Source organism: Rhinolophus ferrumequinum, chromosome 24 (genome assembly GCF_004115265.2).
Source record: "Rhinolophus ferrumequinum isolate MPI-CBG mRhiFer1 chromosome 24, mRhiFer1_v1.p, whole genome shotgun sequence".
Classification (NCBI taxonomy): Eukaryota; Metazoa; Chordata; class Mammalia; order Chiroptera; family Rhinolophidae; genus Rhinolophus; species Rhinolophus ferrumequinum.
Window position 1 is genome coordinate 27,659,900 of NC_046307.1, and position 22,877 is coordinate 27,682,776.

The following is a 22,877-nucleotide window of genomic DNA, read 5'->3' on the forward strand; positions in this document are numbered from 1 at the left end:
TCCCAGGCTCTGGGACCTGCAGGCACATCATCAAGCACTCACGGTTTGAACCTGATCCTTAGGACGGGGCCATGCTACTCCACGACCCAGGATCATTCACAGTGGAAGAGGGGGGCAGGTCTGTGTGGGGTAAATGGGGCTCATAGATATTGGAATGACTGAGCATCAAGAAGTTCAGAAATGTGGGTCAGCTACAGTCGTGAAAGTCCGGGTACCTCCACAGATAAAGAGAATTCAGACCCAGGTGATGTAAATGATGTAGGGTCTGCTGGCAGTTTCAGGGTGTGGGCTGGGATCATGTCTCGTGAAGCTGAAGCACGGACACACAGACCAGGGAGAGGTAAGGAGTTGTAAAGGAAGATAGTTTATTAGAGGCAGGAGAAGAGGTTACAGCTCCCGAGCAGGAGAGGGTCCCGAATGGGGGTGCCCACTGGCTAAGGCAAAAGGCTTTTACTTTTATACTTTCCCCTGCCTGCTTGGAGAAGGGGGCTGGAGCCTTCTAATGGAATTCATCTCTCAGGGTTGTCCTGTTTGCCCATCCTGAAGGGATTAACAACTAACCCATTTCTATCTATCAGCTCTGCTCCTTTGTCCGGCCAGAAGGGATTTGAGATTATCTATTAACCTTAAGGCATATTCTCATGTCCCTGTCCTGGAGTGAAGGAGACATTCCAGGACCTGGAGTTTCAGGATATGGCTGCTTTTTTGTTTATTCCACCAGGGACACCTCTGTCTACCTGGAAACATGCTAACCAATCTGTCTCACAGGTATGGGCATGAGGAGTCCTTGTACCTCTTCCCGTCTTTGATGCTAACAGTGCACCCTGCCTGGGTGCCCTCTGAAATAGCATCACAACTGACTTTTGTAACATGCCTTAAATTTACAAAGGGCTTTCACACGCATCATCGCATGTGATCATAATACCTGCCATTCAGTGTTATTAACAGTAGAAGCTAACACATATCCAGCTCTTACTACTGGATAAACAACTTATAATGATTTTTTTTCCCCTTTAATTCTGACCACAGCCTTATGAGATAGATATTATTATTCCCATTTTTAAAAAAGGGAAACTAAAGGGTGGAGAGGTTTTGTCATTCACAAGGCCACGTAGCAAAGTGAAGCTTCAAATCCCAGTGGCCTGACTTCAGACTCCATGCTCTGCCTCTCCCAGCAAAAGCAGACCCACCCAGCCAAGTTCTAGGAATTAATTTGTCAAAATTCTATTGTCTTTACCACCAATGGAGACTTGAATTCTAGTCTATGCCTTGCCACTTGCTGGTTATCTGAACTTAAGCACATTACTTTTTCTCTTCTCTCAATGTCTTCATCTGTACAATGTGGCGTTGGAAGAGATGTTTATAAATTCCCATAAAATCAGTGATTCATCTTACCCTTCCATAGCCCCGAGAGTCAGATCTTAGCATATCCAATTTTCAGAGGAAGAAATTTAACACTAGTGTAGCCAAAAGGGTTGTTCCAGGTCACATAGCTACTTCAAGCCAAGACTAAAACCCTGGCTTCAGACCCCAAACTCTGTAACTCTCCTGGACCACAGTCACAGGCCCATTCCCCCAGTGACAAGACCTAGATTAGGGCTGTAGGCTGCAGGCTGGGTCTGCTGAGTCTGATAAGATTCCCCGCACTCCCGCTGCCCCAGGCCAAGTTTGGTAGTAGAGTGTAGTCCTCAACATCTGGGTCAAGCCCCCTGCCGCTCCCATTTCTCTCTGAGTCTTCAGCTACCAAATAAGAAAGCTGAGGGGAGCCCCATGGGGCTGGGTGGGGGCTTTGCTCTTCTTTAGCAGGGGATGTGAGAAAACAATGAGTTGTTCCATTCTTCCACTGGGATGTGCTTCAGTCAAAAAGACCTTTAGGAAGGAGGGGCATTCTGGGAGTGAGGGGAGGTTCTCTCCCATTCGTCTGTTTCTGAAAGGACCCTACATCATCTCTGCTTAATTCTGAGAGCACAAAGAGCAAGTAAAGGAAGCCATGAAGTCATTACATTCCTTGTGAGCTTCTCGGCCGGAGGGGGCTTTCATAGCAGGAAGCATGAGCTCATGGCAAACTTGTGTACTGAGACCCATTCTTGAGCTGTGGGTATACAAATGGGGGAGTCAGACTCAGAGGGTGCTTTGTGAGGTCCTCATGGCTAGGGCTTTCAAGGCATGCCGGTCCCCTCCCAGCCTCCTTGAGGCAGGGAACAGAAGTCTCAGAAGGACAAGTTTCCCCAAGGGGCATTGAAGAAGACATGTGGACATACCACAGCTGGACAGCTTCCCCAGAGAGGAAAAGACCCAGCCAAGCTGCCTGCTGTGGGCACGGGCCACACTGCTAACTCCTTCCCCATCCAGGTAGGTCTTGGTGAAGCAGGTAACATTGATCTTCACATTCAGTGATGCAACAGAGCCCCTCAGCTATCTAGTTACTCTAGACCTCTTAGGCTTATCAAAACTTAACTGTCCTGTGTCCCTTTCCTCATTCCAGAGAAATTTGATAAAGTAATCTGAGTTGGTAATGACTGATCATGGCTGTCGTTGTCTTCTAGACATTCTCACACTCTGGCAGGGATACTTTAAATAATGGGCTGTGTGGGAATCTCAGGTTCCATGGGAAGCTGCTGGAGGAGCACTGAGGCAGAGGGGCCAATCCTGCTGTCCCCACACCACACCTCTCACATCTACATGCCACAAAAGTCCATCATGTCCTGCACCAAAGGCAAAAGACTATCACTGCTCCTGCCAGAGTCCATCTTCCCTGTTCCTTCAGGCCATCTCAACAACCCAGAGGCTGAGAAGGGTCACTGCAATCCCAACTGTCTCTTAACTTGGGCAAAATAGTGACATTTGGTGCTGACTACTTCTGTGTGTGGGGAGGGTCTGTCCTGTGCATTGTAGGATGTTTAGCAGCAACCCTGGCCTGGACCTACCAGGTACCAATGGCATCCACCTCTCAGTCATGACAATTGAAACTGCCTCCAGACATGGCCAAGCGTCCCCTCCTTTCTTGGCTAAAATGGTCAAACAAACAAACAGAATATTTTAAGGTAAGTGCATCTGATTAAAACTGGTATAAATCATTGTGAAGTATATATATATATATATATATATGTATATATATATATTTTTTGCGCTTCACGTTACTTACCCACATATCAACAAAAAGTTTAAGTAAAAGAAATGATTTCAAACAAAATCACTCCTGGTTGAGAACCACTGCTCTGAACGTACAGATTCTAACAGGTCCCCTGGTAGGAAAAGCCAGCAAACCATGAAACGTATATGATTCACTATCTTTAACGTCCACCTGAGAGGTGTGGTGAAGCAAATAAAAATGTATCCATCGAAAGACCATTTTTAAAATGATAAATCTTTGTGCAAACATCCATACACAAAAACAACTTTGAGGGGGAAAATTCCCAGTATGGATATACCAGCAAAATAAGAAAACCTTCATAACCTGAAATCCTATTAAAAAGGCAGATGACAAACCCTCACACATCCATACGAAAAAGGAACATTTAAACATCTGATTGGGTGAGATGACAGGATTGCTGGTAAATCATTTTTTTCACTTAAACTGTTGTTACTATGATGAATTAACATAAAGCCAAAAAAATGTACACTTCACAACGATTTATACCAATTTTAATAAGATGTAGTTATCCTAAAATAGTGTTTGTATTTTAGGACAGGGTGCACGTAGGAAACAACAAATTCACACTTGGTTTCTCCTGCTGGCTCCCTTGGTCTCTGGTCAGGAGAAGCAGTCCCTTCAGTGAGGACCCATCTCCATCATGTAGCGCCATCTACTCACTTCCCAGGGGTGGGACCAGGTAGGGCATCTGCTTGATAGATATGTGTTGAGCTGACTTACCTCGGACTTCAGCGTGGTGGTTTGAGGGTTACCACTTGGAGTATAATGGGTTTCTGTGTAGGCTGGAGCAAAAAGTTGCCTGCAAAGAATAAGAACAAACATTTGTCTCCTGAGATGATGGACTCCACCCTCCTGGGAACAGCGGCTGGTCATTCTAACTGAAGCAGGCAGGACCACCCCCAAGCACCTCCGTGCTAAAGAAATGGGGTGGCCATAAGGGCCTAAGGAACAAAAAGAAAACCAGGAGGAAGTTGGTTATGAATTTTGTGTTCCTGGGGATCATTGCTGAGTTCAGACACAACCCGATGGAGTCAATGGAATTAAAGCAGTGGTCTTAACTTTTTCTGGGTCCTGGGAACATACACGTGCAAACACATACTCAAAATTTCTCAGGATTTATGGGTACCTGGATTGATTTTTCCAGCACTGCATCCACCAACTTTTAGTATCAGCACCCCGATTTTTCTTTAAGGGAATACCTCTCCCCTGTGCATGTTTTGGTGAGACTGTCAAAGTGTCCTCCCTGCTCCTGGCCAAGGGTGGTCCATGATCCAAGCTACGCCAATGGAGTAATGTTGTGAGAACTGAACAGAGGGGAACAGTTCACCTGTCTCTTTGTTCCCGCTGCATGGATTCCCCGACCTGCCTTGGCCTGGCCTTTCTGAGACCCAGTGGTTCAGATTTCCTGAGACCTGGTAGTTCTGTGTGTTATCCTTCCAATAAAGTCCTTTTTTTTTCTTTTCTAAAACTGTACATTGGTTTCTGTCTTGCCACAGACCCCTTGAAGCTGAGGTTAAGAATCCCTCACCAAAGGCAAAGCGACACCAAACAAGGTTCCTAGAGCCAAACGGATGCTTCAACTAGCTCATCCACATTAAAAGCAGAAAGAAAGCATCTATAGAAAGTCGAGATCAGGGGGGAAAAGTGTTTGTGATGGAAGAGAAATTGGAGTCTAACAAAAAAAAGAATTCAGTGGATCTATATGTATTAATATGGAAAGAATGTCAAAAATTGAGTTAGATAAAAAATAAATTTTAGGAAAGTGCATTTTAAAAATCCTTTTTAATGAAAAACTAATACTGGTACACACGAGTTTATGCATTGAAAACGACTGGCGAACCACTAATGCCCGTTGTGATTGGTGGTTCTCTCGAGGGACTGCAGAACATGTGCACAATGTAAGTTGCATAATTCTAAAAAATTGGTTGATTTCTTAAAATAATTATCACGTATTTACTTTGAAAACTGAAAACCCAATTTGAAACTGCTTTTAATAAGAAGAAACCATAGGCTGAGGCCAGCGCAGAAAGCCAAAGGAATCTGCAGGGACCACCCTGGTTTTGGAAGAGGTGACATTTCCCAGCAAGACAAGGACACTGAAGTCTCTAGAGTCACTCTAGAGTCATTTCCAGCTCTAAGTTCTGGGACTCCTGACTCTCAGATCCCCCTTTACCCCAAGAGTGCAGTCAGAAAGAAGGCAAATGCCACAAGAATTGTCTCTTGTACTATGTCAAGCCCTTCAACATCCAACCTTGGACAAGAAGAAACTCATCAGGGAAATGTAAAAATACAGCTAAGTCCAAAACCCAGCTGTGGAGAGAAAATGTCGCTACATGGAAACTTTGGGTCAGTAGCTAACGTGCCAGGTTCTGTCTCCCAGCGCTTTCTCTTTCTCCTGAGCATTAGGAGGATCCTAATGCTCAGCCAAGGATCTTAGGGAGGATCCATCCATTTGTCTGAGGGAGATAAACTTAAGGCCCCACAAGCACAGAGGCCAGGCCATTTTGCTTCCCAGTACATATCAGCGTTTAACATTTATTCAGTGAAAGAATGACAGCTAATTGCTGAATGAAAGAGTAAATGAACGAGTCCTTCAGCGTGCTAGGAGTTTAAAACATGCTGTGAAGTACTAGAGACTGAAGTTTCAACTCCAGCTCTCACATTTACAATCTCTATGGCCATGAGCAAGTTACTTTAGCTGTCTGAATGTGTGTTTCCTCTTCTGCAAAAATGACAATATACTTTCTTGACAGGGTTTTCATAAGAGTAAAACTACAAAACGCATGAAAAGGGCTTAACACCAGGCAAGTACAGCGTGCAACTCAGTAAAGGTTAGTGGTTATCATTATTGCTTTCAACCGAGATTATGATGGAAGGACCCAGAAAAACTGAAGGAATTTACTTATTTCCTCTAAGTCTCCCCAGCCATTAACTCTCCAGTGTATAGCTCAAGAGAGATAAAAAGCAATTAGCTCATTCCTGCAGCCCCATTTCCTGGGTCTGTTTTCACAGACTGCATAATTCTGGGGACGGCTATTCTGGGGTTCAGAGTTTAATGGTCCATTTGGGTGCCAATGGGATGTAAATTTTCCCACAGAAAATGTACTCCTGATAAATACCTTCTCTGCCTCTTCTGAGTCTTAGAAAGGAAAAAAATCATTCATCCAGTGACACTAAGGTGCTGCAAAGAAACAATCCAGATTGAACCTCACAGGCGTCCAGTCTTGTCAGTTCTCGGCCACTCATCCTCAGAAGGGTGAGCATTTCTCTGCAGCTTCTTATTCTGAGGATCTGCCCCCATGGCCACACAACTCTCAGAGCCTCAGCGTTGAAAGGGACCTTAGGAATCATAGTCAAACCCACTAGACTATGGGTTCCCAAAGAGCAGGGGGCATGGCTGCCTAGTTCAAGGCTTCTCCTCGGCTCCTAGCCCCTACCAGGAAGGCAGTATATGTTTATTCAGTGAATAAATGAATGAGCACATGAATGAAACTTCTCCCATGTATAAAGGAATCTGACAGAGGGCCATTCAGCACTGGACATGTCCAGTGACAGTGGTCTCCTGAGACCACCCACTCCATATCTGACCTCATCTGGTAGTTAAAGTTCTTATGCTGAACCAAAACCACTTCTCTGTAACCGGCACCTAATGGCCTTCATTCAAGTCTTCTGAATCTACAAGGAACAACCTGCTTCTTCTACCTAACTGCCCTTTGGGGACGAGTAGCATCAGCACTACCAAGGAACTAACCAAAAATGCAGATGGTCAGGCCCCATCCCAGATGTACTGAAGCAGACAGAAACTCCGGGGTTGGGAGACCTAACCACCTATTGTGATAACTCCCTGAGCGATTCAGATCAAAACCACCACCCTAGACCATAAGATCTCAACAAACGTTTAAGGCAAGCACACTTCAGAACTATCAGTGTCGCATGCACTACCCAGCCCACCCAGCATCTTCCTGCTTCCTCCACGTCCTGGATCATTCTGAGCTTGGGGAACCAGAAAAGTTGCAATCTATTTTGTTCACATGTATTTAAATCATTTCACCTTCACAACGCGCCTATGAGGAGGGTACTAATCCTTTCCCCGTTCCGTGACTGAGGACCCTGGGAACTCAGACATGTAACTTGCCCAAGCTCTCACAGCATATTGTCAGAACTGGAATTCAAACCCAGGTTTTTTGGCCCTGACCATACTTTTAATGCAGTTTTCTGCTCTGTCTCTCTTAGAAGGTACAAACATAAAACTAAAGCACTGCCAGGAACCATAGTCTAAAACACAATTTGATGGTGAGGATAGAAGCTTTTAGGACATATGCGATGTCACAAGAAGGAGACTCAACTCTTAGATGGTGACTATCTGCAGAGGAGAGAAATAGGTAAACGCACAGCATGGGGCAGGAAAACGCGGATGGCCATGGAAGAACTTCAGGGCTAATTTTTTTTTGAAATAACCCTTTTCCCAAATGGGGTTGCAGATGTTATCCAGGAAGGTCCTTTCTTCTAGAAGCAATAGGAAGGGTCATGTTTCATCACCACCATCTGTGCAGTGTTACTGATGGACGAAACACTGCTTTCAAATGCTTCCCACTGCCCCAAGCTAGGTCCATCTATGCCCATGTGGTGCCCTGACACTGCTCTCAGGACCAAAGACACTGCTGTCCCCTCACAGAGGGGCCATCGGGCTACTGAGCAGCCAGCTCAGCCCACCCACCCCTTCTCTGACCACATCTTGTTCTCATCTCCTCCCTGACAAGGAGCTGGCTCAGCAGATCGGCAGGAAGCCGTCTCTCACCACTGAAGTGTATGAGGATTTTCAGGAAACAAGTTGTGAGTGATGTGCGTCCAGGAAGAGAGAAGGACTATCCAAGATTTCCCACCCCGCCCCCTTTTTCTGGCTTTGATGGAAAAGCAGTTTCTGTGTACCCTCCTGCCCTCTGTAAATGCCTCCCGCCTGCGCCTCCAAGCTTGTAAGCCCACAGGCAGGCCGTATCAGGATCCCAATGCTAAGGGCAGCCAGCCCTGGAGTGTTCACTTTGGGCAAAATCCAGGTTGCCCAGACCCCAAAGTCCTTGAGCAAAACTTGCATCTTCTGATGACCACTTGGGAAAATAAGCTGCCCCTAAATACCTAAAATATAAGTTCACTCGACGAAAGACAATAGAATTGCCCGTGACAGCCTGGAACCTGTTCCTACACGCAGCCAGACCCCAAAAGCACACTGCAGTCAGAAACAGCAATGACCCATCTTCCTTAAGGCTTGGAGCCTTCACACCCAGAACCATCCCTTTAAGGACTATTTACCCTCAGACAAATTTCAAAAGCCTCTCTAAAGCTTCCAATCTGTAAAACTCCCTCTGGGGAAAGAGAAACAACAGGACTCAGACAAATTTGCAAAACAACTCTGTGGTCAACCCTCTTCCCAGATAAGCAAAACAGTGAAGACAAAGTACTAACACTTTCCAAACTACCTTGAAAAACACCCTGTGCTCCGCAGAAACAAACAGTACTCTCTGCTCATCCCAGTGGCTATTTTTATGGACACGGCCCTCCCCCAGCTTTTGGTCCATCTCAGTCTCTGAAGAGTATGGGGGACCTTAGCCACTGGTGATGCTGGGGACGTGCTGCCTTGCTGGTCCCTCTTATTGTTCCTGGAGGGTCCTTGCCCTGCCTGCCTGTGTGGGTGATAACGTGGGCCTCTTTCATGTCTTGCTCATACTCTTGATGCCATCACTGTGGACTTAACCTAGTAACTGCACAACACCCGGAAATGCTGTGAAAAACAGAGAATCCCAGGCCCCATCCTAGACAAACGGAGAATTATATTCTCTAGAGAAGGACTCAGAAATCTGTATTTTTAATAGGTTTCCCAGGTGATACTTTTCCAGGCTCAGAGAATTCTCCTGCTCCACTGAATCAATTTTAACATTTTAAATTCTTTTTCCCAAAACTTAAAAGCGATAGCAGCACAACACAGAGGGGAAGTCTAGGGCTCACAAAGCTTAGTTCTGAGTACCAGCTGCACTGCTCTCTAGATGATTGGCCTTTCAAACCCTGGAAATGAGTCAAAAGATGACCAAGGTCTCTTTCAATGCTGCGCAAGGGCACAGGTCATAGGCTCTGAGAGGCCAGTCTAAGGTCCTTTGGACTCTGTGGGAGGAAACATACCTTCAAAAGACTATTTACAATTAGTTAGGGCAGCTCTTGTACAACCCGGTAAAACCAGATGTCAACTTGAAAAAACCGAGTAAGATACAATAGAGATGCAAATGATTTCTATCCAGTAGAAGAGAGACGTCGGAAGGTTATGGCTTTGTTGCCCCTAGGATATTAATTAACCAGTTGTGTATCTAATTTAGCAATCTCATCGCAGCATTCCTTTTTCACTATTAAAAAAACAGTACATACTAAAAGGTAGGACAATTAAGCTCGCGAACTTTCCACCGTGCACTTGCACATCTGTTATCCAATTTTTAAACCAGTTTTAGCACCTTGGTGGTACCCCATTAGATGAACAAAACTGACAAATGCAATTTGTATGGAAGTGTTTCACTTGAGCCCTCCATTTCCCAGACTAATTAAATAAGTGCACAGAATAATTAATAATTACTCTCTCACAGCATCACTAAGCAGATCAAATAAAAAAACACATTCACATACTAGTTCTGACGCTGATAAGTTCTGTGAGCTTGGGCAAGTTGGTTAACCTCTCTGTGCCTCAGTTTTCTCATCTATAAAATGGGGGAAATGATAGAATCTACTTAGTAGGGTTGTTGTAAAATGTTTGGAAAGTACCTGATTATGAATATTTGTTTAAATAAAATGAACAAATGTAAAACAACTCTTTGTAAAGTATTTGTGTTTTATAAATATCATTGGGATTATTTTCTCCAGAACTAGTTATGTACACGTGTGGCAAACCTGGATAATTGTTAAATAGAGATAATGGCTTTCTGAGGGGGTCATAATGTAGTCTCTCTCCTTTTGGTTGTGTTTGGAAATTGAAATATTAAAATTTTTTAACTAGCTACCGTGTTTCCCTGAAAATAAGACCTGGCCGGACCACCAGGTCTAATGTGTCTCTTGGAGCAAAAATTAATATAAGACCCGGTCTTATTTTACTATAAGACTGGGTATACTATAATGTAATATATTACTGGTCTTATATTAATTTTTGCTTCAAATGACGCATTAGAGCTGATGGTCCAGCTAGGTCTTATTTTCGGGGAAACAAGGTAGGTGATACTATGCAAATCACAGACTACTCCGCCTGTTTACCTATTGAAAGGAAATGGTGACGTCCAGGACAGGCAAGCACTGGAAAAGGGTTTCTGAAAAGCAGACAGAACTACTCTAATCTAATGACAATGCTTGCCTGTATTTAGGACAGTAATATAACCAATCAGTAAGTATTATTTTGTTTTCTAAGAAGGAGAAAAAAGAGGAGAGAAGAGCTGGCTGGAGCTGTTTCAGAACCAAGATTTCCCAACCCATGCTCATTCCACCCCTGACTCCAAAGGAATGGAAACAAACCAACATGCCAAAGTCATGGCCAAATAAGGGACTGACGCTCAGGGGCCCACAAGCAGAGGCATTCCTTTTTGAGGGAACAGAAAGGGAATGGAAGGGGGATCTTTAAAGGCTGCCCCTAGTGTAGAGAGTGGGGATCTCCTCTTGCTCCAAGGACTGACTTGAGCAAGCATCATCGCTGCCAGGGGACCAGCTCCAGAAGCAACACTGTAAAACAAGATGGTGCCGTCAACAAGCCTGGCCAAGAGCCAAAGCTACTCAGCCTGTTTTTCTTTTAACTTTTTATTAAGGAAATTTCCAAACAATGCATTAAGTCAACACTCCTTTTCACCAACCATTTCCCATTACATCTTCTCCCAGTCCCCCACTAGACCCAGTACCCTTCCAACCAGCTCCCGGTCCTGTGTTTTGCTTTTACGTTAAATACCAAAGGATGTTTAGAGAAGCACTGTTTACTCCTTTGGTCAGCAGGGTCTTTATTTAATCTTCTTCATGCCTCTCTCTTGATTGCCTCTACAAAGATGAGCAATGTCTCTGCCCAAAGAGGGCCGATATCTTGGGATCAGGGAGCTTAACCGGCAGGGACCTGCAAGGCCCTCAAAATGGCTCACCCAAGACGAGTTTGCAGATGTGTTGTGCAGTGTCCGGAATAGCCCATTATGGGTATTTGTTGGAATTAGATAAGAACAGTTCAAGGAAATGGGGTACTCTCTTAACTATTTCTGAGAAAGATGAAAAAGTGAAAACATTGCCTGACAACAGCCTCGCTAGCAACCAGTTTTTGGTAAATAACCACAATGCTTGTTTATCAGATTAACTTGAAGGGAAGGACCAATGCAACAAGTAAGTGGCCATACTGTAAAGATAAACTTTGTGGATCAGACACAGAGGAAGTGAAGAAAATGAACCTCTAAGATCACAGGACCCTTGAGAATATGCTTAGGAAAAGGGGAGTAGGGGGACCATCCCATGAGAAAAAGCAAATAAACAAAAAGCAACCTGCCCTAAATATGGGTGCTTGGGCCCTTTTAGGCTCTGATTAAATATCCCAGTAAGCTTGATAAATCTTACCCAACGTTTCTTTGCATCCTAAAGGACAAATCAAGCCGAAGCACAAGTCGAGAAGGTTAGACCTTGGAAAGCCCCTCCTGATTCGTCATGGACATCTGCTGTCCTGGCCTGCAGCATCCCTGCCACCACGGGATAACAGTGCCCCGAGGTGCATTGAGAGAAATATTCCCCTCTCGCTGCATGCTGACTGAGCGCCCGTAGAGTCAGTCATGACAAGCCAGCACAGGTCTCATGACCTAAATTTCAAGATGAGTGACACCTGGTGAAAATGGCTGGCGCTGGCACCCCACCTCTCGCACCTGAAGAAACGATAAATTCCTGTATCCTGTCCTTTCCGAGCCCTGGTCCTTCAGCTTTTCCCTCATTCTATGTGTTGCTCCATAACCTTTCCATGAAGGTTCTTTATGTGCCATCCTCTCTGTGCAGTGCTTCCCCTCCCTTCACTTTTACAGGTGAAGCATTTGAAAAAGAGCAAAAGCAACTTTCACAATATCACACCATTATATTTTGCTTCTAAACCCATCAGTATAAAAAATTAAAGTAAGCTAAACGTCAGTAGTAGATGATCCCAGAGTCAGGCCATCCAGACATTCCCAGAGGACAGACAGGAAGGATGTTGGTGCAACTGCATCAATAATTACTTATTAGCAGCATAATATAGTACAAACTACGGGGCACATGGCATCAGGAAGCCCAAGTCCCTCCTGGCTTGAATTCATCATGTATTTGCTCTGGGTTGTGTGCCAAGACGCAGTACTTCTTCTGAGCCCCAGGCTGTACATTTGCAAGCCCACTCACTCATTCCACAAATACTATTGAAGCCAATCGTGTGCCAAGCACCATACCAGGGGATGTGAGCAAGGCAAGCTGTTTTCCTGCCTTTCACCTGGCACCTGTATCTCACAGCATCATGAAGATTAGAGAAGGCTGAAGGGCGGCAGAATCTGCCATCCCAAATATACCATTTTGGCATAAGGATATTTTGAACTGAAGGGACTTGAGAAGCAAATACAAGAAAAGCTTCCCGCCCTTCCACTATTTGCCTAAAAGCAGGACATAAATTTTCAAGGCCATCCCTCCGCCCCTTCTACCAAGAAAGACAAAAGTTAATCACCAGAGACAACTGTGGACCCTATCAGCTTGGAGAAGGAATCTGCACAACAAACTTTATTAACTAGCCTTTATCTACCATTAGCTTCCCACATATCTGCCGGCAGCTTACCACCTTTAGAGGCATAATACCTCTTTCCTTTGTTCTGTCATTTCTCTACAAATGTATTGTTCTTCGTTGAAGATGCTACTGAAGCCTGAATTCTAAGTGAGTTACTCATTTCTCCCCAGGTATCTCCCATGTATACATGTTAATAAACTTCTGTTTTTCTCTTGTTAATCTGTCCTCTGTTACAGGGTTCATGGAGGAGAACTTGCACAGACAGAGGGAGAGTTCTTTTCTCCTCCCCTATAAGGTCATCTGTGAAAGTCCTTTGCAAACACTAACAGGCCACACAGAAGGTAGTTTTTACCATTGGGTTCCTAGAAGCCAAGTCACTGTTTCATAGCCCATCCCCCTCCCTTCTTAGAATTGCTGCAAACCAGTGCTGCAACCAACTTCCAAATTCCCCTAACGAGTCATCCACATAGTTATGGAGAAGGGGTGCGTGCATGCATGTGTGCGTGTGGAGAGCAGAGAGGAAGGGGCAGACTACGGATCAGGAACTCAGGATGTTCACCCGACATTGCTGAGTTTCATTTCCACAGCCATATTCCTATCACCACATAACTGAAAGGCTAGTTTAACATTTGCCTTCTTACCCGAACCCCAAATCTAACACCAAGAAGTCAAGAGGTAATGAGCTTCTAGAATACAAGGAGCCTGACATCTTTCCCAACACTTAGAATCACCTCTTTCCCTAGCACTCCAGTCTCTTTCCAAAGGAATCCCTTTCAATGATTTGCCCTTCTTTTCCCCAGAAGCGGGTGGGGGGTGGGGGTGTTGGGCGGTGGTGGAAAAAGAAACCACGCCTGATATAATGCAGCCATTATAGCCCTTGGTCCATCTGGACCTCTCTCCAGGGAGACTGATGCAAGAGGAGAAAATGTGGAGGCTGCCAGTTTTCTGCAAACCCATAACCTCAGGGAGAAAAGAAGGAGGAAAAGGGGGCAGTGGGGCGCATGGGAGCTATGGAAGGGACTGGAAAAGAGCCATACGTAGAGAAGTCATAAAGACCCCATTTCTCCTTAAACTGGCTGAGGAAAGCCTGGCCCAGCTCCACCCACTCAATGATCTCATTGTTTTCAACAAAAGCCAGTTTGAGAACCCCCCAGAAAGGCCCCCCAGTGAGGCCTCAGCTGCCAGAATGGGCAGAGGTCTCACCAGTTCCTGGGAGATCAAATGCTTAGAATTGTAGATAAGGAGGGAAGGCTATGTTAGAGCACAAATTACAGAGAGAAACAGGGTAAGGACATCCTTTCCTTTTAGGGTCATGGAAAGAGCACCAGAGGCTACTTCTCACACAGATTTTATCAGTGGATCCCCACATCCTGCAAAGTTGGCAATGGGGTATGATTACCTTCATCTAATGAGAAAACTAAAGACCTGAGGAAAGAAGTGGCTTCACGGAAGTCCCACCACAAGCTTAGGACAAACCTACGGATTGGCCACTGACCTACTCCTATTAGGTTGGTGTAAAAGTAATTGCGGTTGAAAAAGTGAAAAATAACTGTAAAAACCGCAATTACTTTTGCACCAACCTAATAATTACTCAAGCAGGAACCTCAGATTGGCCCTTGAATCCATCCTCTCCCACAGCCCATGGTCAACCCCTCTCCCAGTCTCCATGACTCCACCCTATAAACATCCTTGGAATCCATCCCCTTCTCTCCATATCGGCTAGCTCTTCCATAATTAGATCACCATCGTTTCTCACTCAGATTATAAAAGAGCTTTTGAATGGGCCTAATTACTATCGCTAGTCTTGCCCCTTTTCTAACCCATCCTCTGCCTTCATTGGAAGACGTCCTTCTCAAATGCATTTTGGATGTTGTCACTATCTGACTTTTAAAATATTCTTTATCATCAGTTTATTCTCTGTGTCTATGAGTCTGCTGCCAGAGGGGCGTGGGTTGGGGGGCTGGGTGAACAAGATGAAGGGATTAAGAAATACAAATGGGCAGTTACAAAACAGTCATGGGGATGTCAAGTACAGCATAGGGAATACCGTCAAGACTGTTGCAACAACTATGTATAGTGCCAGGTGGGTACTAGACCAATGGGGGGATCACTATGTAAATTATATAAATGTCTAAACACTATGCTGTAACGCTGTCCACCCGAAACTAATATAAAATAATACTGAATGTCAACTGTAACTGAAAAAAATAAATATTTTTTTAAAAAGGGACAAAAAATAAAATGATGTTTAGAAATTTATATATATATATATATATATATATATATATGCACATATGTAAATATATTCTTCATCAGCTTCCCATTGCCCTCAAGATAAACACCCAAACACTTTAAGGAACCTACAAAGCCCTTCAAGGACTTACCCCACCTGGCCAACCTCTTTTTTCAGCATTTCCTTCCTCCCTCTAGCTCTCTGCTTTAACTGTAAAAAACTTCTTTTCAAAGGTTGCTCACCTTTGGGCCTTTGTTCTGGCTGCCATTTCCCCTTGTATAAGCCCTACCCCCTCGACGACTGCCCTACTTCTACCTACCTCCTCCAAGCCTTCTCTGACCCCCAGTCCAGGACAGGTTCCCCTACCCTGTGCTCCCATGGTACCTCTACTTCCTCCATCACAGCACACCCACATTGTTCAGTAATTGTTTAGTTCTTTGTCTCCTCCACTCAGCTCAAAGCCCCAGGATGGCAGAGACTGTGTTTTGCTTACCATTGCTCTCCCAGGAACACCCAGGGCACTCACAACATTTGTTGAATGAAGGAAGGAAAGAAAAGAAAGACAGGAGGTAAAGAATTCCTAAGAAGTAGTCCATAGCTCAACCCCAGTACACTACAAACTCTCGTCAAAAAAGCCAGGGAATCTCTGATCCAATACCCACCCCCATTGAGGTTGAGAAAGACCTGCAACTTGCCCCAGGGTGCCAAAAAAAACTATTCATTTAGTATTTGAGGTGTCAGCCAAAGGTCTGTGCTTATCACTGAGTTCTAAGTAGAAAATGAGTAAGCTTCCTTTCTTCAAATCAAAATAGTTCCTGGATGAATGTAAATGTGGCTTCAGAGGCCTCCTGGTCCCATAGATTTTTCCCTGGGATAGTCATGCTCCATTGCCAAAGCACAAAGTTTGGAGAGTAGAGACATCCTCCAACTTCCAGAGAGTCTGGATGAATAGGTGAGGCACATCCTTGAAGATGGGGAAAAAATAGAGGTCTGGAAGGTAGGACTTCCAGCACATCTCCCAAACCCAAAGGCATATCCATACATCCATCCACATCCCGCCCACCACGTCCTGCTTCTCAGGAGACTCCCGCCCCCCACTTGTGAAGAAGCCATCTCTGCCATGTGCTCCACCTCTTGCAGTCCATAGCTCCACCCACCAGGTACACTTCTGTCCACTTGGCTCAGCCCAAATTTCCCATCAGTTGGGAGGGGTGGAGGAAGACCTTCTCATCCACGATGTAGAAAATACAGCCTGGCCTTAAAGTGCACCTCAAGCATCTTTCCTAGAGGTACCCCACCTACCTCCCTGACCACACGGTGGCTTACCCTCAGGCAAGAGAGAGCGCAAGTCAGTCAAAAATAGAATTAAAAATTGAGCTCTAAACTATTCAAATCCTTGGGTAGCCCAGTTGTGGGGGCGGGGAAGAAACGCCTTCCCCATTCCCTACGTACGTACCCTTCCGTATTAAAATGACTTGGCTGGCTAGAACACTGGAATCCTAAGAGATTATTAGCACTACAGCTTTGGTTCCTCCTTGATCCAGACCAAATATTTATACATTAATTTCTCAGTCTGAATTCCTTTCCGTCTGAATCTCGTTTCTTCCGCTCACCTCTCCCCCCTTCCTCATCCAAAGCCTCCCCTCTGTACTCCTACAAGACAGAGCTCCAAGCAGTACTCTCAAGAGAAGCTTTCTCTATCTCCCAGTCAGAATTTCTCCCTTCCTGCCTCCTCAGTGCTGTACTTTCCACTCTGTAACATAAGTTTCTAATCTGCCTTGGATTTTGCTGCTGGATATTTTTTCACTGCCAGGTGGCAAGGACAGTGTGTTTGCATGTACTCTCTACAACCCCTAACACAAGGCTTTACACATAGGTGCTTGACCAATACTTCCTGAAATCAACCTTGTAAAATGGAAACAGGTTAGCTCTCATTTAAAAGGCAGGAAACCCACCAACCAATGGATGGATAAACAAAATGTGGTAAATCTATGCAACGGAACACTGCATAGCAATAAAGAGGAAGGAAGTCATGACACATGCTATACAACATGGATAAAACTCACAAACAGTACACTAAGTGAAAGATGCCATTCACAAAAGATCACATATTATATCATCTCTTTTATATGAAATAGCCAGAACGGGCAAATCTAGAGAGGCAGAAAGCAGCCTGGTGGTTGCCTAGAGCTGTTAGGATGGGGGAGAATGGGAGTGACTGCTTATATTAGTTTGCTAGGGGCTGCCTTAACAAAATACCACGGACTGAGTGGTTTAAACCCCATTTATCCTCTCCCAGTTTCGGAGGCTAGACGTCTACGGTCAAGGTGTTGACAGAGCCAGGCTCTCTCTGACAGCTCTAGGGAAAGGTCTGTCCCAGAGCTGTCTCCCAGCTTCTGCTCGCTCCTCGGCTCGTGGCAGCATGATTGTAATCGTCACATGGTGTTCTCCCTGTGTGCTTGTCTGTGTCCCCATTTCTCCTTTTGATAAGAACACCAGTCATGCTGGATCAGGGGCCACCCTACTCCAGTATGATCTCATCTTAGCTAATTGTGTTAGCTAATGACATCCACAATGACTCTTATTTCCAAATAAGGACACTCTGAGGTACTGTGGGTTTAGGACTTCAACATACGAATTTGGGGTGGGGGACACATTCAACCCATAACATTGCTAATGACTTCTTTTTGAACTGATAAAATTGTTCAAAAATTAGAATATGGTAGGATCGCACAACTCTGTAAATATACTGCAAATATATCGACTTGTATATTTTAAAGGGATGAGCTATGTGGTTATGTAAGTTATATCTCAATAAAGCTGTTCAAAGAAACAGGCAGAAGAGTTTGGGTTCAGAGAGTCTGCCCAAACTCAACAGTCAATCCACTGATGAGAGTGTGTGAAAACAAGTCCTCTCAACAAGGGTGACAAGATTAACTTATAGAGATGCCAACGGCAATGGGACTTTACCTATCTATGTAAATTCCCTTGGACCCAGTGATTCCTGTCTAGGAGGTGATCCTCTAAAAGCACCATCCAAAGAATACAGGGGTAAATGCCTAACCACTGTGCTGTACACCTGAAACTAATATAAAACAACATTGAGTGTCAACTCTAATTAAAAAATATACAGTCACAGGATGCAAAGTGTGCAGCCTAGGGAACATAGTCAACGGTATTGTAATAACTATGTACGGTGTCAGAATGGGTAGCAGACTTATTGGGGTCATCACTTTGTGAGGGGTGTAAATGTCTGATCATTATGTTGTTTTGTACACCAATAATAAAAAAATGTAACATCAGAAAACAAAAAAAAAATTTTTTAATAAAAATAAGGAACATAGGAAAAAAAGAATATTCACTCCTGCACTGTTTGTAAAAAATGAAGGGGAAAAAAAGGAAACAGCTTGAATCCCATCAATATTGGGTGATTAAATTAATCGCAGCATCTTAATTATCACTGAATCTGGATAACGGAGATATAGGGATTCATTATATTATTCTCTCTAATTCCATGTGCATTTGATAATGTTTCGCTATAATAAATTTTAAAAGTTAATTGTGGCACACACATACAATGTAACATCCAATAAATTACATAGAAATGTATCTATAATATACTCTCATACAGCCTTTGGAGAGGAATCTCTGGAGTGAGAGGTACAATTTGTCAAAATTTAAAACATTTTAAGCATATTTGTTATTTGACCTTTCAACTCTACTTCTAGGTATCAATCCTATAGAAATACTTGCAAATGTGCTTAAAGATTACGCATAAGCCTATTATTGCAGCATTACTTGTAATAGCAAGAAATTGGAAATCTAACTGTCCATTAATAGAGAGAGTAATAAATTTTGGTCCACCCATTCAGTGGAATCCTATGTCACCATTAAAAAGAATGAAACAGGTCTATAAATGTGCTAATGTGAAAAAATATTGAAGACAAATAATGAAAAAGCAAATTACAGTATAGTATAGAAAGCCTGATCTCATTTATTTTAAATTTCTATTATCTGTGCAATTTTTTTTTCTAGAATTTTATTATCAAAGTTTCCGAACATTCCAAAAGCTCTAGTATAAATTTTTTAAAAAATGATTTGGGATTGTCCATGCTATAGTTTCAAGTGAAAGAAAAGGTTATAAAACTGAGGATACCATACAACCCCATTTGGGTAAATATACGTAGGGTTTAAAAAAACCTATGTAACTATGTATGTTGGTGGTAAATGCTCACTCACTGGATACCAGCTATTGTTGAACAGTCTGATGGTAAAGGAATCCTCAAACCCAAGAATCAATTCCTGACTTCCCCCAGTGCACAGCTGCCCTTCCCTCTGACAAGAGTCCATCTAAGGCCAACAGGGCAGCTGACAGCTTCCTCCCATTCATTTCACCCTGTGCTCCTGCTGAAGCGTAGCCAGGAGAAATAAGCTTGAGACAAAAGAAAACTGTGGACATCCTTCCTGGCTACACAGGCAGCCCTGGCTGTGGGTCCCTGGAAGAAGATAGAGCCGGAACCCGGTGAACAAATCCTGACCTCCTTATCGTACAGTTCAGGGCCTTGCCAAGGGAAGGGCTGGGCATTGAGTCTACAGGCACAGAAAGGAGGTACAGTTTGGCCGACCAGAGAACCTTGCAAAGCTGTCCTCTTGAGATACAGTGAGGTCACACCGGACATGGCTGGAGAGCAGAAGTGAGCTTCCTCCCGGGGGGGCAATGGGTTTTAAGGTCAAGTCTTCTTAATTACATTTACATTTGGAAACCAACTCAGGGGAATTCCCTCTTTCTTCATTCTGAAATGTTTTTCTGACCCTACAAAATACAAATAATAGCGACTATTTATTGGGCTCTCACAGTACACTAGGCGTGATGTAAGTCCTTTAGGGGCATTACATCATCGAATTCACACGACATCTGACCAGGTGGCCACTAGTATTAGGTCCATCCTGTGGATGAGGAAACTGAGACTAGCAAAGGTGAGGCAACTTGCCAAAGTGCCCATCATCAGTGAGTGCTAGGCGCCAGGCTCTGAATGCAACCTGCCTGGATTACACCACTCCAGGACACTGAAATCCAAATTCTAACCAGGGCCGAGGGAAGGAAGAAGGAAAGAAAAGAGAGAGGACAGAATAACGGAGAACTGAAGAAGTGCAAACTGAGCAAGGGCAGGGCATCCAAGAGGCAATATAAGGCCGTGGTCAAGAGGCTGGCTCTGCCCTTCCCGCCCAGGTAGCCTTGAGCAAGTCCCATGACTCCATGCCTCAGGGTCTAATTAGCCAAGTAGCGCTAATACGGGTGCCTACACCTCATATGGCTGTTGTGACAAATCAGGTAGACGACCCACGTAGAGACTGCAGAACAGAGTCTGCTATAGAGGCATCGCCTGCATGGTAGCCATTACTGTGATTGTTGACGTCGTTATTAGTATCTGACCACCATTCCTCAGTCAGAAGGACGGCAGACCTGGAACTTGGGAGATGCTGATAAACGATACCCATACACACTATTTCTCAGGCTTCTCTTCTCACTTTCATATTTGAAGACGGTCACAAGGACCCCATGCAACGGCTTTGCATCACCAAGGCACTTTAGAAAGCATTTATTCTTGATTTTACGTTAATGAAAGTTAGCAGGTATTGAAAACCTGCTTGTTGTGTGCCAGGCATTGTACTAAGCACCTCATAGGACATTATCGCTAAACGGCACAAACTCTGTGTATTCGTTTCCCGTGGCTGCTGTGTAACAAATTACCACAGACTTGGTGGCTTAAAACAACAGAAAGTTATTCTCTCTCAGTTCTTGGAGGCCGGAAGAATGAAATCAGTATTACTGGGCCAAAATCAAGGTGTCAGCAAGGCTGCTCTCCCCGTGGGAGATGACATTCCTTGCCTTTTCCAGCTTCTGGCAGCTGCCTGGCTTGGGGCTTTATCACGCCAATCTCTGCCTCTGAGGTCACACTGCCTTCTCCTCTTCTACCTACAAGCAAATCTCCCTCCGCCTTCCTCTTACAAATATACTTGGGATTGCATTTAGAGCCCACCCAGATAACCCAGGATAATCTCTCCTTGTCAGGATCCTTAATTTAGTCACACTTACAAAGACTCTTTTGCCATATAAGGCAGCATAGCCTCACCTTCCAGGGATTAGAATGTGGACATCTTGGGGCAGTTGGGGGGGGGGCATTTTTCAGCCCACCCCACCCTGCAATGAAGGCATTAATGTGTGTGATCTGCAGGCGGTAGAATATAGTAAGAGGCAGGTAGCCCTGAGTTTGGCCCTTGGCTCTGCCTGACATCGGGTAAATTACTTGAATTCCTCACCCGTAAGGTTTTCTCATTTATAAAAGGTGAATAACAATAATGTCGCCTTCAAAAGGCTGCCGTGAGGATTATATGAGACAGTGTGTGAAGTGCCTCACACAGTGACTGGCTCTCAGCAAATACTCACGAAGGAGTATTATTGTGAACACAGATGAAGAAATAACATTCAGAAGGCAGAGGACTTGCTGAAGGCCACATATCCAGGAAGTGCCATTGCCTGGAAATGAATGTGGGTCTCTCTACACCAAAGCCCAAGCCTGTCCTGCTCTCTGGATTGTGGTGTTTCGGACTTCTGTACTCCTGACCCTCAAGAGTCAGCACGCCTAGGTTATTTCACTTCCGGATGCTCCTTGGTCCTCTCTTCCTTCATCCTTTCAGATCACCACTCCTAATCACTGAGACTGAGTTATGCAATGGACCCTAAGACAGCCATGTCATGTTTCCAATGATTTAGAAACAATGGAGACCCTGTTTGTGCAGGGGTAAGGCTGAGAATTTGGCTTCTACAAAGATCCCACCAGATTGGCTAGTGATCCATTTGGTTTGCCACTCCAGGGGTTCTGGACATCATGAGAATTGTAAATGAGACCGGTCTCAGTCTAAAAAGAGCCCACTGGAAACTCCATCTCAAACAGGACCACGAGGTCTCTCGGGGGCAAGGTGCGGAGCGAGCACAGCACTAGGAATTTAAGTTCGCTTATGCGCTCACTGCCTCAGAGTCAGCACAGCAGGGTTAATTCAGTTCCTGATACTTCCAAAAAAATTTCAAACACTCACAGGCAGTTCTCATCAAATTCTGGTGTCCCCACCCATCCATCCAACGGTTTCCTTGGCGGCACCGGTCTCCTTAGGTTATACAATCTCAGCTGCGGGGAATGGAGAGCCCAGCTGCGTGCTGAGTTTGGAAAAACATTTTGAATACTTCAGATCTGCCAAGTACTTGGTTAAAGAATGATATCCTCTAATTTCTTAAGCCATGTGTATTTTAAGTGAAATGTAATCCATATGTCTGCGACTCATTTAAATGCAACTCAGTGAAGCATGGTTTCCAAAACGCATTGGGATATCGTCTTAAGCCTTTCTTAGGCTTCCCTTTGATCCAGGACATTGAATCTTGCCAACAACAAATGAAGCTCCCAACAACGAGAGAGAGAGACAAAGAGTTGTCCTTTTTCCTCGATAAGACGTTAAAATATACTCCTGGTGCAAGAAGAAGCTGGGAAGGTGGGGTGGGGGAGGGCGCCATGGCCTGGGCAGTATGCAGGGCTTTGCTCTGAATTAGCTACATATTTTTACCAGGCCTCTTTGGAAGGGAAGTGAAGCAGTGAGAGGTGGAAACTAATCCTTCCTGTCTAGTGCTGGAAAACTTCTTCCCTGCCTGCTAGTTCTTCCCT

At 44.5% G+C, this 22,877-nt stretch overlaps 1 protein-coding gene across 1 annotated transcript in view; it reads right to left on the minus strand.

The window, feature by feature from the left end:
* Positions 1-22,877, minus strand: part of ADAM19 (ADAM metallopeptidase domain 19) — a 77,727-nt gene that overhangs the window by 42,613 nt on the left and 12,237 nt on the right. Inside the window, exon 4 of the mRNA XM_033096319.1 lies at positions 3,875-3,953. Within this exon, the coding sequence (XP_032952210.1) occupies positions 3,875-3,953 (79 nt within the window). The remainder of the gene's footprint in view (positions 1-3,874; positions 3,954-22,877) is intronic.